The sequence below is a fragment of the Uranotaenia lowii genome, chromosome 3, assembly GCF_029784155.1.
Source record: "Uranotaenia lowii strain MFRU-FL chromosome 3, ASM2978415v1, whole genome shotgun sequence".
NCBI lineage: Eukaryota > Metazoa > Arthropoda > Insecta > Diptera > Culicidae > Uranotaenia > Uranotaenia lowii.
In genome coordinates this window covers 176,638,085-176,651,429 of record NC_073693.1, presented here as the reverse complement: position 1 = coordinate 176,651,429, position 13,345 = coordinate 176,638,085, and the positions used below count along the sequence as shown (strand labels likewise).

General features: G+C 34.4%; 1 protein-coding gene across 6 annotated transcripts in view; it reads right to left on the bottom strand.

The window, feature by feature from the left end:
• LOC129756893 (uncharacterized) overlaps window positions 1-13,345 on the bottom strand; it is a 48,184-nt gene that overhangs the window by 5,206 nt on the left and 29,633 nt on the right. For 4 of the 6 annotated variants that reach the window (XM_055753940.1, XM_055753936.1, XM_055753939.1 and 1 more), the window contains exons 2-7: window positions 4,179-4,789; window positions 3,700-4,114; window positions 3,495-3,637; window positions 2,596-2,895; window positions 2,465-2,539; window positions 2,307-2,399 (exon numbers count right to left, since the gene is read on the bottom strand). In XM_055753940.1, the coding sequence (XP_055609915.1) occupies window positions 2,307-2,399; window positions 2,465-2,539; window positions 2,596-2,895; window positions 3,495-3,637; window positions 3,700-4,114; window positions 4,179-4,608 (1,456 nt within the window). In that variant the 5' untranslated portion in view covers window positions 4,609-4,789. The remainder of the gene's footprint in view (window positions 1-2,306; window positions 2,400-2,464; window positions 2,540-2,595; window positions 2,896-3,494; window positions 3,638-3,699; window positions 4,115-4,178; window positions 4,790-13,345) is intronic. The other 2 variants (XM_055753937.1, XM_055753941.1) reach the window with 2 other exon arrangements.

Here is a 13,345-nt window from a genome sequence, read left to right as displayed (position 1 = left end):
GGAAAAAACACTGTAGATCAGCTCTAGAATGCTCAAAAACAACTTCACTTAGTGTCCAAGAAAGCTGAAGTTAGGTGAAGGTGGACATAATGATATATTTTTTTTTGAAATTTTTTAAGGATTATGATCCCAAGAATGTAAAAAAGTTGTGTAAACACTGTACTTTTCAATCAATTAACCGTCAAAATTTTTTAAGTCACACCAGATAAATTTAGCAAAGAGAATTGAAAAGTTGACGTTGTTTGGCACATTTTTGCATTTTTAGATTGTCAAAATACTAAAGTTTTTGACGAATTTTCAAAGGTAGCTGTTTTCATCTGTTTTTTAACATCTGATAAAAATTGCTCATAAATACTTTTATCTAAAAATCAGAAAATTGCGCCTTTAAGTATGCAATGATTATAAGGTAGGTAGGAGACAAACTTTTAGAATTTTTTTTTTGTTTGACATTTATAAACTATAAAATTTCATATATGTCCAAAAATAGTCAATGGACCTTTTATCTTAAAATTTTGCTTGATTTTTCCCAAGGGTCAGGGTACCATAAACAGAGGATCAAGTCTCCTTTAACTTGAAAAATATCACAATTTTTTGTTTCACGAAAATGCTTGTAGCTCATCTACGGGATCATGTTTCTCTCTCATTTTTGGAGCATATAACCTTGAAATTACACGCTATCAGAAAACGGCGAGTTGCTAAATTTTCGCAAAAAGATATTCTGAAATTAAGAAAAAAGTGATCAAATATCTCCATTCTCCCCTATAGATGATTATCGATTCTGTAAGTAGTGCCTTCCGAAAAGTTTTTGTAAAAATTTCACTAAGTAAATCATTCAAGGCACCTCGCTCGTCCCCCACCCTCTATTTTAGTGTTTTTTTTTGTGAATAACATTGTGTTCAACAACTTAAGAGAATTTTTTGATAAAATTTGCATTTTTTTTAATAAAATTTGCATTTCTTATAAAATTTTCTCTAGTATGACATTCTGGCGTAAAAATATCAACATAAAAACAATCACCTTGATGAAAATTTCATATAAGTTCAGAACAAAGTATAAATTAGAAGAGGATATTTCATCCCTGGGGATACTTGATTCCTTCGCTGAGGAATGTCTTACAAATATCAAATGTTCTAGAAAAATGTGCAAAATAGAACAACACAAAAATGCTCAACAAATTTCAAAAAATTCATTTTTCGAGTTATTGAACATTGTTTGAAAAATTTAACAAAATGTGATTTGAAGATCTTTTTTATCACTTTAAAATGTTTCTCACATGAAAAAATTATGATAAAAGTATTTATTCCAATATGTCAATCAAACTTTAACTTCATAATGCCATATTTTCAAAGCAATAGTAAACTCATTTTTTTTTAAGAAGAAGTTTTCCAAAATGTATGTGATGGGTATAATTGATCCCTAGAGCCCAAAAAGATATATTTTTTCTTCTGAATGAATTGTGATCATTGGTTATCATGAAATTACTACTATCTGTTCAATAACTTATGTTTAACCAGTTAAAATAGACCAAAAATACTGTATTTATCTGAAAACTAGAAAATTGCGCCTTAAAGTATGCAATGACTCTAGGGTAAAAGAAAAGGTTTTAGAGTTCTCTTTGTCTGATACTTACAAACTGTGAAATGAGCAAAAAATAGTCACTGGATCTTTTATCTTCGGATTCTACTAGGTTTTTGCCTAGAGTCAGGGCACCCTGAATAAGGAATCAAGTCTCCTTTAGTAAAGGATCAAGTCTCCGGTAACTTAAAAAATATCATATTTTTTTCAGTCTCACGAAAATGCTTCTACGAGTGCAGGTATTGTTCCAACATTTGGAGCATATAAAAGAAAGACGGCGAGTTGCTAAATTTTTCCAAACAGATATGATGAAAATAAGAAAAGGCGATCAAGTATCCCCATTCTCCCCTACTTGTTTGTGTTTTATTCGAACGAGTTAAGAATCAAAGAGACCCTTTCCAGCCAAATAATGAAAATGACTCCAAATTTACATGGGACACTTTAGCTCGGAACGGCAGAAATCAACCCTGAAGTATATGACGCCAATGAGCTGAATAGAGATAATCTTTTTTTTTGCCAAAAGCTAAAAACTGCATAAATGTTTCAGATTGCGCGCATTTTAAATGAAGACTGGAGTTTTTTTGTCTTTTATAAGCCAAATTTTCTCAAGTTATAACGAAAGTGGAGTTGAAAGTCTAAATAATTTACATCAAGAAAATTTATAAAATCCAATGTTAGCTCTCTTCATTGGAATATCTGTGCACGATTAAAGTGAGTTGTTTGTTACATACCACCGAAATCAGGTCTCATTCCCGGAGGATATCGATCGCCAGGTGGGAACCGCCCCGGAATGCGATCGTCTGGAATCCGGTCACGATCTCTGTCTGCAAGTTTGAAAATTTCAAATCAGTCACCCATTCAAACTATATTCTATTCCAACGAATCTCACCTCCATACGGGGGTCTCCAATCCGTCGGGTCCGGCCGCCCATTGGATGAATCCGAGTCGCCTCCAACTAAATGTGCTTTAAATAGTAAATAATATCTTATTTTAGGACTACGTTCGCTACGGTATACTTACGCATAAGGTTTTCATAGTAATCATAATCGGCATCGTAAATGATGCGCATTCCATCGCGCTGATTGTATCGACTGAGACGGCAGGTTCGAAAGCGATCGCTATACACTGCCGAGCGGCACTGGAAGCTGGTTTGCCGGAGGCACTCGTCCAGACACTCACTCAACGACCTGCCAGTTATTTCCGAATGGAACTCTCCACCTAATCTAGAGTTTCGATACCGCTGAAAGGCAGTATCCGGTCGTCTGCCGCTAGCGAACAAGTGTGATGTTACGGAGTTATCCGGATAGTCGGATCCGCGCTCTGGACCATTTCGACAACGAGAAGGAGGTAGGGTGCGTTACAAGAAGCTAACCTCGTCACATTTTTTTTTCATTCCCCGAACCCCCCGGTTTACATTGTATTTTATTGTTTTGTATTGTTTTGAGTAGTGATAGAAACTTATAAACGGAACTCCCAACAACACGTGTGCAAAAATTTTCAGTCACACCACACAATAAACTGAGAACCGGTTAAGAATCGTCAGAAGAGGTGGAGACTCCATTATTGTTGGAAATGGGATTACGCAAAGTTCTACTCAGGTGGGAGTGAGTCTCTTAGTAGCACGAGTATCTCGGCTCCCACGCTTCCGAATCCGTCTCAGGGTCTCAAACACGAAATGGGTCTACTAAACAGGATTTTGGTAATGGCAAAAGCAGGAAGTTTTTGCGTGCAATAGGCGTTCACTTATCAAAATATAATTTTGCGTGCAATTTCGCTTGTGACTACAAAAGGTATTAAGCTACCGATGAAAATGTTCATTGGTTTTTTTCGAGATGAGTATGAAATTCTTCTGACGACCCGGGGGGTTCATTTATGGGGAAGTGAATCGAACCTTTAGTAAGCGAAAGCATTATACTTACGATTGTCCAGGCAAACCAAGTCGTAGAAATGATGTGTTGGACTAGAACTAATGCTGAGATCATCCTTCTGTGAAACGGAGTCTTCCTCCGAGAGAATACACTGTTTTGTCTGATCATCAAACTCTATGGAGCGACAGAAGTACCTGTAATTTACACAATAATTTAAATCATTGGTCAATTGTACATAAATTCAACTTCAAGTTACTTTTCTGCTCTCAAACAAAGAGATTGACACTCTTCCAGAGTCATGTTGTTAAAAATCTCTACTTCGAAAGGCCCTCCAAGGCGCTTGTTTTCTTCTTTAACATAGACAACTAGCCCGTCACAACGTCGTTCTGCATTGAGGCAGGTATTTTCTAAATAGTCTGAGTTCGGATCATCTTCCAATAGTTCCGGATGCGTTCGCCGTGTGAACCTACTCATGGAACAGCTCCTCAGCGATGAATCGTAATTGGCCGATCGACACACGAATGAGAACTCGTTCAGACATTTGTCCTCACAATCCGAACGATTAGCGGCCGTTACTTCCTTGATGTCAGAAACCGGTAACTTCAATTTCTTGCGAGGATGCCTTTCAAACACATATCGACGGCTGGGACATTCGCGATCTGGTCTACTGGCTGTAAAATAATGCGATTTTTCAATGCCACTGCATACTTTAAGCACCAAAAAAGAAAAACTTACATGACAGGCAAACTTCTGTGAAGTGAACGCTGTTCGGGACCAGCATCAGATTGCCAATGCCCTCTGGAGCCGCCTGTTCACGTGTCAGGTAACACGTGGATTCTTCATACTCTGCACTGCCACTAAAAGAAGCTATCCTACTTCCTGGCTGGAAATCGAAGCTTGTGCAAGCACGTCCCAAATTCGTAGATGCTGTGCGATCTCTTAGACAGAGATCCTGGCATTTTTCCAATACTCGAAATGGCGGCGCTGAATCTCGCACTACGTCGTCGTCGAAGCCTTGCAGCTGTTGGTTTGGCAGTCTTTCATACAGAACTCGGCCCTGGCCATTGTTGCAGGTAGTTTGTCCTAATACTAGTACCAATCTGGCGAACAGTAATATAACGGCGATGTCCGACACCCCCGGTAGCAATTTTTGCTTTTTACGCATCGTAAGCTTTCCCCTAATTTATAATTTACGTATTTCCTAGCTCCGTGTGAGAAAATAAAACCGACTCTTATCCCAAAGTCAATATATAAAGAATTTTCTTGCGCCAAGCCGTTAACCACAATTCAAAAAGTTTATGTTTTTCGACCATCTCATCGTCGCACAAAATCACTTCGTCATCAATCTGAAAATAAGAAAAGAAAAGACAGTTTAAAATTTTTAGCTTATACGAGACAGTGAGAGGGAGCAGCAGAGAAACTTCGGATAACATAATTTACATTGAAAAACCTATCCTTCGATTTTGCATACCTTCCGGTCGCATAGCTCAGTAAATATGTATACTGTGGAACTGTAAGTACCTATTATAGGGATACCATGCGTACTCTTTTAAGAGTAGATACATGTACTATTTTTCGATCGAAAATTGGGTGTGCTCTTCTTTTGGTGATTTTTTTACCAAATTTGCCAACGTGTTTCTTCCATTTAATGAAGTTGTTTCTCAGCTTATACAAAAACTACGAAAGAAATACAACTTAAAAAAAAATACTTCAATATCTTGTTTTAATAAACACGCATTTTTAGTCGTTATGAAAAGTGAGGGCGATAAGCGCCTTTGAATATGCAAATAGTAACCAATATGCACAAAATTATAATTGGCATGTAACCCATATAACCTCCAAGATATTGACATTATTTGATTAAATGAAATATCTCAGTGCCACCTCAGATAACACGAAATATGTACAGTAGAACCCCGCTTATCCGAACTCCGGTTATCCGAGTTTCCGCGCCACCATTGTATAAAATTCATGAAAAAATGTGTTTCATCATCGCGATATATTGTTTAGCTAATAAATTGACATTTTTTTCATGTCCGAAGTCTTAACTTCGATTAAAAGAAAAATAGAATCTATGTATGAACCGAGCTATGCGCCAGGATGATATGCAATACTAGAGCAAAAGGTTGAGGTTTGTCAATGTATTTCGTTTAATCCGAGGTTTCTTCTATCCAAGGTGGCCCAGGAGAAGTGGGGTTCTACTGTAAATTCTTTTGCATACCATCCGGGCGCAAAGCTAGATAAATATATGGATATTTATGTCAACCTGAAGGCTTATATAACAGGGGAGCTCAAAAAACTGGCATTCGGATAAGGGAGGTTATACTGTTTAACGTTTCTCCTGACTTTTTGGATAAATGATCCCAATGTACTCTTTTTGATGTTACGGGATATGGTAGAATCCGGGTCATCCGACCATCTACGTTGATGGTGCATAAATTTAGGGGTTAAAATTATGAAAGAACTCTAATGATTAAAATGTCGAAAAACCACCTAAAGTTGTACTTTCATGCAGCTAACCAGTCCACTGTTCTTAACTTCTTTGCCCCAAATTTTGCCATTGAATTAAATATCAAATATCTGAAGCATATTTCTCATGGGAAGAATCAGAAAAATTAATTCCTCTATCATCTCGTAAAAGGCACAAGTTACAGAAATCAACTGCTCTAGAAAATGTGCCTAATTACGCAACCAAAATTTATACAATAACTTAAAATGATTTAAAAGCAAGTTATTGTAATCTTACTACACCATGTTTTTTCGTCATTTACGAAGGTATTCAACATACATCGAAGATTATATCGTTAATCTCTTTTGACGATGCTTTCACTCCTCGACGGCCCGAAACTTTGTTACTGTCAATTAGGGCGTCATGCAACACTTTTCAACTTAAATGGCTTCTAAAAACTGAATGTCCACAGATAATCATACCGCTTGTACATCAAAAGTTTCAAGTTTGATAGGACATCAAATTGACGTAGTCAGAAAAATTAATGGTTTCACTAGTTATTTTTAAATTTACAAAAACCTGCGATTTTCACCCTACTAAGAAAAATGTGTAGGTTGCAACAAATTTTGATTTTAATGAAAAATAAAATGAAAACGTTTGAAAATTTAATTTTTGATTTATTTGTGAAGTCATAATTTTACATTTTTCTGTAAAAATGTTTTTAAAGAAAAAGCATTAAGGTACTGCATACATTTAGGGGTAAACTATACTTCAAAAAATTCTGCTAGCTGAAAACATAAAAAATAAAGCTTCAACAAGAACCGCACAGAAGCTCTTAGATGTCACTTGAAGTACTTGGAAAATGAATTCAAACATCTAAACGACCTTCTCTACCGACAACATATCTCTCGACTCGAAGAAAACCTCAAACAAGATCCATCATCATTTTGGGAGCATTTTAAGGGTAGAAAACATAACGTCTCCGTACCAGTAGATGTAAGCTTCAATGGTGTCACTGCCTCCAATCAAGCCGAATCGGTCAATTTGTTCGCGGACTTTTTCCAAAATGTGTACTGTTCTGTTGATACTGCAACTACCTTGCATCGTTGCAATCTTACGTTGTAAATTTGCCTTCACCGAGCTTCACCGAACAGAATATTTATGAAAAGTTGTCCACAGTCGATCCTTCTAAAGGTTCTGGTCCAGATAAAATACCTCCCGCTCTTCTGAAACATTGTGCTGCATCTTTATCCGCCACGATTTGCAGTATCCTTAATCGATCGGTAACCGAAAGATCGTTTCCTCATGCATGGAAAGTTGCGGCTATTTCTCCGATACACAAATCCGGAAATGCTTACAGCATGGAAAACTACCGGCCAATATCGATTTTAAATTCAATGTAAAAGATCTTCGAAATACTGATGCACGAGCAAATGTATCCGCTGTTAAACCTTTAATCTCGGAATATCAACATGATTTCGTCAAGAAAAGGTCAACTGTTACACATTTGATGTGCTACGTAAGCTCACTAAATAAAAGCATGGAGAAAGGTTGCTAGGTGGATTCAGTCTATATTGACTTTGCCATCTTCGTGAATGACCTCAGGGCTGGTAGCGGTTTGACAATGAAATAGTAGGGACTTTAGTGACCAAAATTTGGAAAAAAGTGACCAAATAGTGACTTTGAGGACCGAAAAAAGTGACCAAATAGTGACTATGTAGAACGAAAAAATAACCTTGAAGTACAAAAAATGTGACCAGTCAGGCCCGTGCGATGGATTCTTCCGGGGGGGTTTTCAAAATTCAAATTTAGATAAAAATAATAACAATACTAAAAATAAACAATTGAAAAGGAAAGGGTTTTCTTACACCATTTGTCACTCATGTTCAACACAAAAACTAAAAAAATGACTGATAAACAAAATTTTGGAAATTTATTACAATGAATGTTTCAAATTTTCGATTAGTCAAGAAAGTAAGAAATAAATTAGTTTCAAAAGAATTTCTTAGCAAATTTAAAATTAAAAAATATCTGAATTCTAAAATAAATGTCAAATCTTGTACAAAACTTAGCATTAATAGATGTTAGGAAAATGATAATAATTGTTAATTTTTATTCATCCAAATTTGGAATTCTTTTCCTCATTTTTAACTGGAAGTTTAGTGAGAATTTCCGCTATAATTTTTTAATTTGAACAAAAAGTATTTATTCACGATTTAAAATGTAAATTACCGATTACTGAATAAGAAATGAATTTTGAACAGAATTTATTCAATGTTTGATGTTTTAATTTAATTTTATAAAAAGAAGAATATATTTATAATTATTTTAAAAGTGCCAGTTATAGAAGCCAGACATAAAACCTTTAATAAAGTAAAATCCTCCTTGTTCAACTACACTGACAAAGAAATGTTAGAAAATGAGTAATTATGTGAATGATAAAAACTGATAAAAATTTAAAATAATGAGTTCAAAACTTTTGTTAATAATATTCAAAGCACAAATCAAATACAAAGTTAGTTAACACTGCGTATTAAAATTTAATTTTAAAGTTGCTACTTAGAACAATTTTTCAAACTTTTTAGATAATTTTAAAAATCATGACCGATCCAAAAAACATGATTTCATATAAAAAATATTAATAAAAAGTGTTTAAATTTTCAATCGCAGGTTTTTAAGCTTTTAATTACAAGCTCTGAGTATTTTGTTTCTTTTGATTAAAATATTGAGTCCTAGAAAGAACAGAAGGTTGAAATTACGTTTTATTCTTAAAAATTTGGAGTTTAAGGCTTACGATTGAAGAACACGAAAATTCAGAATTTAAAAACAAGGAAACAATTGTTGAAAATATGTCTTAAAGTTTAAAAAGTTTGATTAAAAAAAATCCGACAAGTTGATTAGAAAATTAAAAAAAAAACTGTACAACAAAATTCGGTTATTTATTTGAAAATGAAAAAAAATATGGAAATAAAAAAGATAAGTTTTTAAAACATTTCAGGAAGAGTGTTTTCAATAAACATGTTTCACCATAACCATTTTGGTGCTTATTTTTTGAATTATTGATTTGGTAAATAGTGTCCTAAACTAGAAATTTTGTCAAATTCGGCCGAACACATTGAGTTTCGGTGATAAGGAGTTTATTATTATATTTATCAGTTTAAGTGTAATCAAACATTGATAGATAACTGATTATGGAAAAATATCATTACAAGTATTTTTGCCATCACAGCAGACAGTGTAAAAAAAAAACTTGATTCTATTTAAAGCTCATCAATTCATATAAAACTTTTATTTTTAAATAATATGTTTTTGATTTGAGTTTTTTTTTTAAAAGTGCAGAAATTTCTAAAGATTTTTCCTTATTTTCAACAGTCATTTCAATAACAAAAGCTGATAGAAATATTGCAGATTCGGAAAACCCTAATAAGTTGAAATTACCGTTTAAATTTATTGCACTTGATAAAAATTGTAAATTTTGTGGCCTTGTGTAAATTTTTAAAACCCTTTATTTAAGTATTCAGAAGAACAAAAAACACTTTTTTTTCTTTTTGATAGGAGTTTAACCCGTTAAGGTCATTCTTCTCGCGCAAAAAAAAACACGAAATAAAATTGAGTCTGAAATTGATTTTTTTAAAGAATATTTCATATTAACATAACATTTGTTATGACATAAAAGATTTTTTAAATTAAAAAATGGTTTCAATCTCAATCTTAGTTACAGTTCTTAATAAAAACCATTCTAAAGACGGGATAGGGTTTTTGTATATCAAGTTTCTAGTTCCAATACAAAAGGTTGATTGAACTGAAAACAAAAATCTACAACCAAAGTTAGTTTCAAAGCATGAACGTCAAATAATGTCGTAGATCGAAATGTCTCAAGCCAAGGGTAATTCATGTCGAAATTCCGCCGAAGGCGAAAAAAATTTCTGACTGACTGATCAAGTAATTTACGGTTACTACCTATTTTCGCCTCATGTCAATATTAACACGTGCAATTCAAATTACTCTTTCATTGGTTTATTTTCGGTGAAAAAAGTGACTTTTGGTGATAAAAGTGACCATTTTTCGGAAAATAGTGACTTTAGTGACCAAATGATGAAAAAAGTGACTTTTTAGTGACTGACCCAAAAAAAGTGACCAAGTCACTAAAAAGTGACTCGCTACCAGCCCTGTGACCTGTGCTCAACACTTCAGTCCGATACACTCCTCTACGCCGATGATCTGAAGATTTTCCGGAAGATTCATAACACTGTTGACTGTTTGGCCCTTCAAGCTGACATCGCTAGACTAGATGAGTGGTGCCGCTTAAACGGAATGCTAGCAAACGCGAAGAAGTGCCTTGGAGGGATGAATGACATGCTGGTGTTTAAAATCCTTATGATCAAATAAAAAAAAAAGCGAAGAAGTGCCATGTTATAAACTTTTCTCGTGCAAGAAGAACGATCCTTTTTGACTACCAACTAACCGGAGTAAGTCTGGAGAGCGTGAAGTCTATTCTCGACCTCGGAGTGAAGATCAACAACAGGCTCACATTTGCTGAACATGTCGCGCTTACTTCTGCAAAAGGATTCGCTGCTCTCAGATTCCTGCGTCGCAACACCAAGGATTTTGATGAAGTTTACGCATTGAAAGCCATATACTGTGCATCAGTACGTAGCATCATGGAGTATTATTATTATAACTTTGTTTTATTTATGTAACGTAAGATTACAATCTTTTAAACTGTTACAATGTGGTGGATGTTTCTTGATTTTTTTAAACTAATATTCAAATCGTTCCATTTTCGCAATTCTAAATTAAATCATGTCGTTTTACTCCATATATTCTTCTAGCAGACTTCTTTTAAACTCTGATTTCTTGTTGATTAGTTTTAAATTAGTTGGGAGACTATTCCAATTTACAATGCCTCTAACAAAAAAGGATCTGCCATAATAAGAGGAGCTGTGCGGAGGGATGAGTATGTTTCCAGTGCGAGAATTTCTTAGCGGAGTGAGCAAATTTTTCAAATAATCTGGCTTTCCAGTGCTGATAATTCGATGCATCACCATGCATGATCGGAATTTATAGAAATTTTCGAATGAACAACCAATGAGAACTTTTTGAAGATGGGAAACTCGAGAATAACGTGACAAGTTGAAGATATATCGCACACAGGAGTTGAGGGCTACTCGCAACTTATTCACAGATCTATCAAATGCATTCAAATAAACAAAATCACTGTAAATAAACAAAGGATAAACATAAGTCTTGAAAAGTTTTAATTTTGTAGTTGAATCTAAATGTTTAGTTGTTAGGTTTAATCTTTTTATTGCACCATAAATCTTGCCGCATTGAGTATTAACATGTCGATGCCAGGTTAGATCTCTGTCAAAAACAACACCAAGGTTTTCGGCGTAATCTACAAACTGAATAACACTATTATTGAGGATAAGTTGCGGGTAAACTGAAGTAGATAATTGTTTACCAAAAAGCAAGGCTTTAGTTTTTGATGGATTGATTGGGAGAAGGTTTGCATAAGACCATTGATTCAGCTTTGCAAGATCGTGATTTATTTTATCAAAGAAATCATTTATATTTGAATTGCGTTTAGAGCAAAGATAAATTTGCACATCATCTGCGAAAAGATGAATAGAGCAATGTTCTAAGACGGAAGGGAGATCGTTAATGAAGAGCGAAAAGAACAAAGGCCCTAGAATTGATCCTTGAGGAACACCCGATTCGATTGTTACAAACTCAGAGTTGCATCCATTGAAGAAAACAGATTGAGAACGGCCTTTTAAGTAAGATTGCACCATTTTTACAGCTGAACTGGAAAAATTATATTTGGAAATCAATTTATTGATAAATACAGTATGTGAAACACGATCAAAGGCTTTTGCAAAATCTATCATCAAAAGTATAGCAATTCCTTTTTTGTCTAAGTTATACGCAATATCGTTATGCACTTTCATGAGTGCAGTTTCTGTGCTGTGAGATGAGCGAAAACCAGATTGAAATTCATATAACATATTATTTTGATTAAGGTAGAGTGTCATTTGTTGTTTGACTAATTTTTCAAAAATTTTTGAAATTGCACTCAGTATACTAATAGGTCTCAAGTTAGCCAAGTCAAGAGCTTTCGCTTTTTTTGGGATTGGAATTACTTTGGATTTTTTCCATTGGTATGGAAATTTGGAAGTTTTTATAATGGTATTAAAAATGTGACTAAGTGCAGGTAGAATGAATGGTAAAGTAATTTTAATTAGACGGATTGGTATTTCGTCCACTCCTAGAGCATTCGATTTAACCGAATTAACAGCGTTAATGATTTCGTAGTCTTCTATTGATTTAAATTCAAATCCTTGTGAGTTAGAAGGGCAATGCAATTCTTCAACTTCGAGATGAGTAAAGTTAGAAGAGAAATAATTGTTTATTTCGGCAGCAGAGAAGTTTGACACAGCCAAATTTCCTGCAGATTTTTTCAAGCCAAACTTCTTCAAGTTATTCCAAAATAACCTGGCAGGTAAATCAAGATTGAGGCGATTTTTTTCACGCGCAGTTTTTGCTTTAGTAATCATCATGTTCACTTTATACGCCGCGCCGTCCAGGTGTGGGCTCCAGCTCAGAGGACACAATGCCACCATCTTGAACGAGTTCAACGCTGTCTCTTAAGATACGCTCTACGGCGTCTTCCCTGGAACGACCCGATCCAACTACCGCCGTATGAGGAAAGGTGTGCACTGATATGCCTAACCTCACTCGAAAAGCGTCGCATTGAGCTGCAGCATTGTTTTATATTCGACAATCTAGTGAATCTAGTGTATTATTTGTTTAATTGTAATATTTGCAAACGTCGTTTTAAATTAGGTTTAAGCAGAATTTCGTAGCTTTTAAGTTATCAGTCTGTACGGTAATGTAAACCAAAGACGAAATCAAAAATAATAATAATAATAATAATGATAATAATAATAATGTTTGGATGGATGAAATTTTTGATTACCTAATGTGTGATGTAAAACAATCATATCCCAGCATGGTGAATAATCTATGATTTGCATTTTGATGCATTTTAGCCCAGCCTGGTAACGGAATCATAAAAATATTTATTCAAAAAAAATTGGCGAATGTCCGAAAAATATTTTTACACCAACAGTGTTTGTACAGGATAATTAAAGCAATATAAAGTTTGTATGTGATATCAGTAAGCAAATACGTCATACTGGGTTAAGTTTTTAAAGGCATCGAAAAAATGTAAAAATTTATGCATCTTAATACTGCTCGATTCACCTTCAAAGACAGTTAGAATTTCAATTTTTGAATTTCTCGGAACGATATGATGAAATAAGATCAAGAGACATCAAATGAATTGCCTCTACAATTTTGAAGAATTAAGCTATTGCTGGAAAAAATGTTTACACGTTTGGAACTCTGAATTTATTTTAGACATTTTTTTAATATATCTGATTTTTTATTT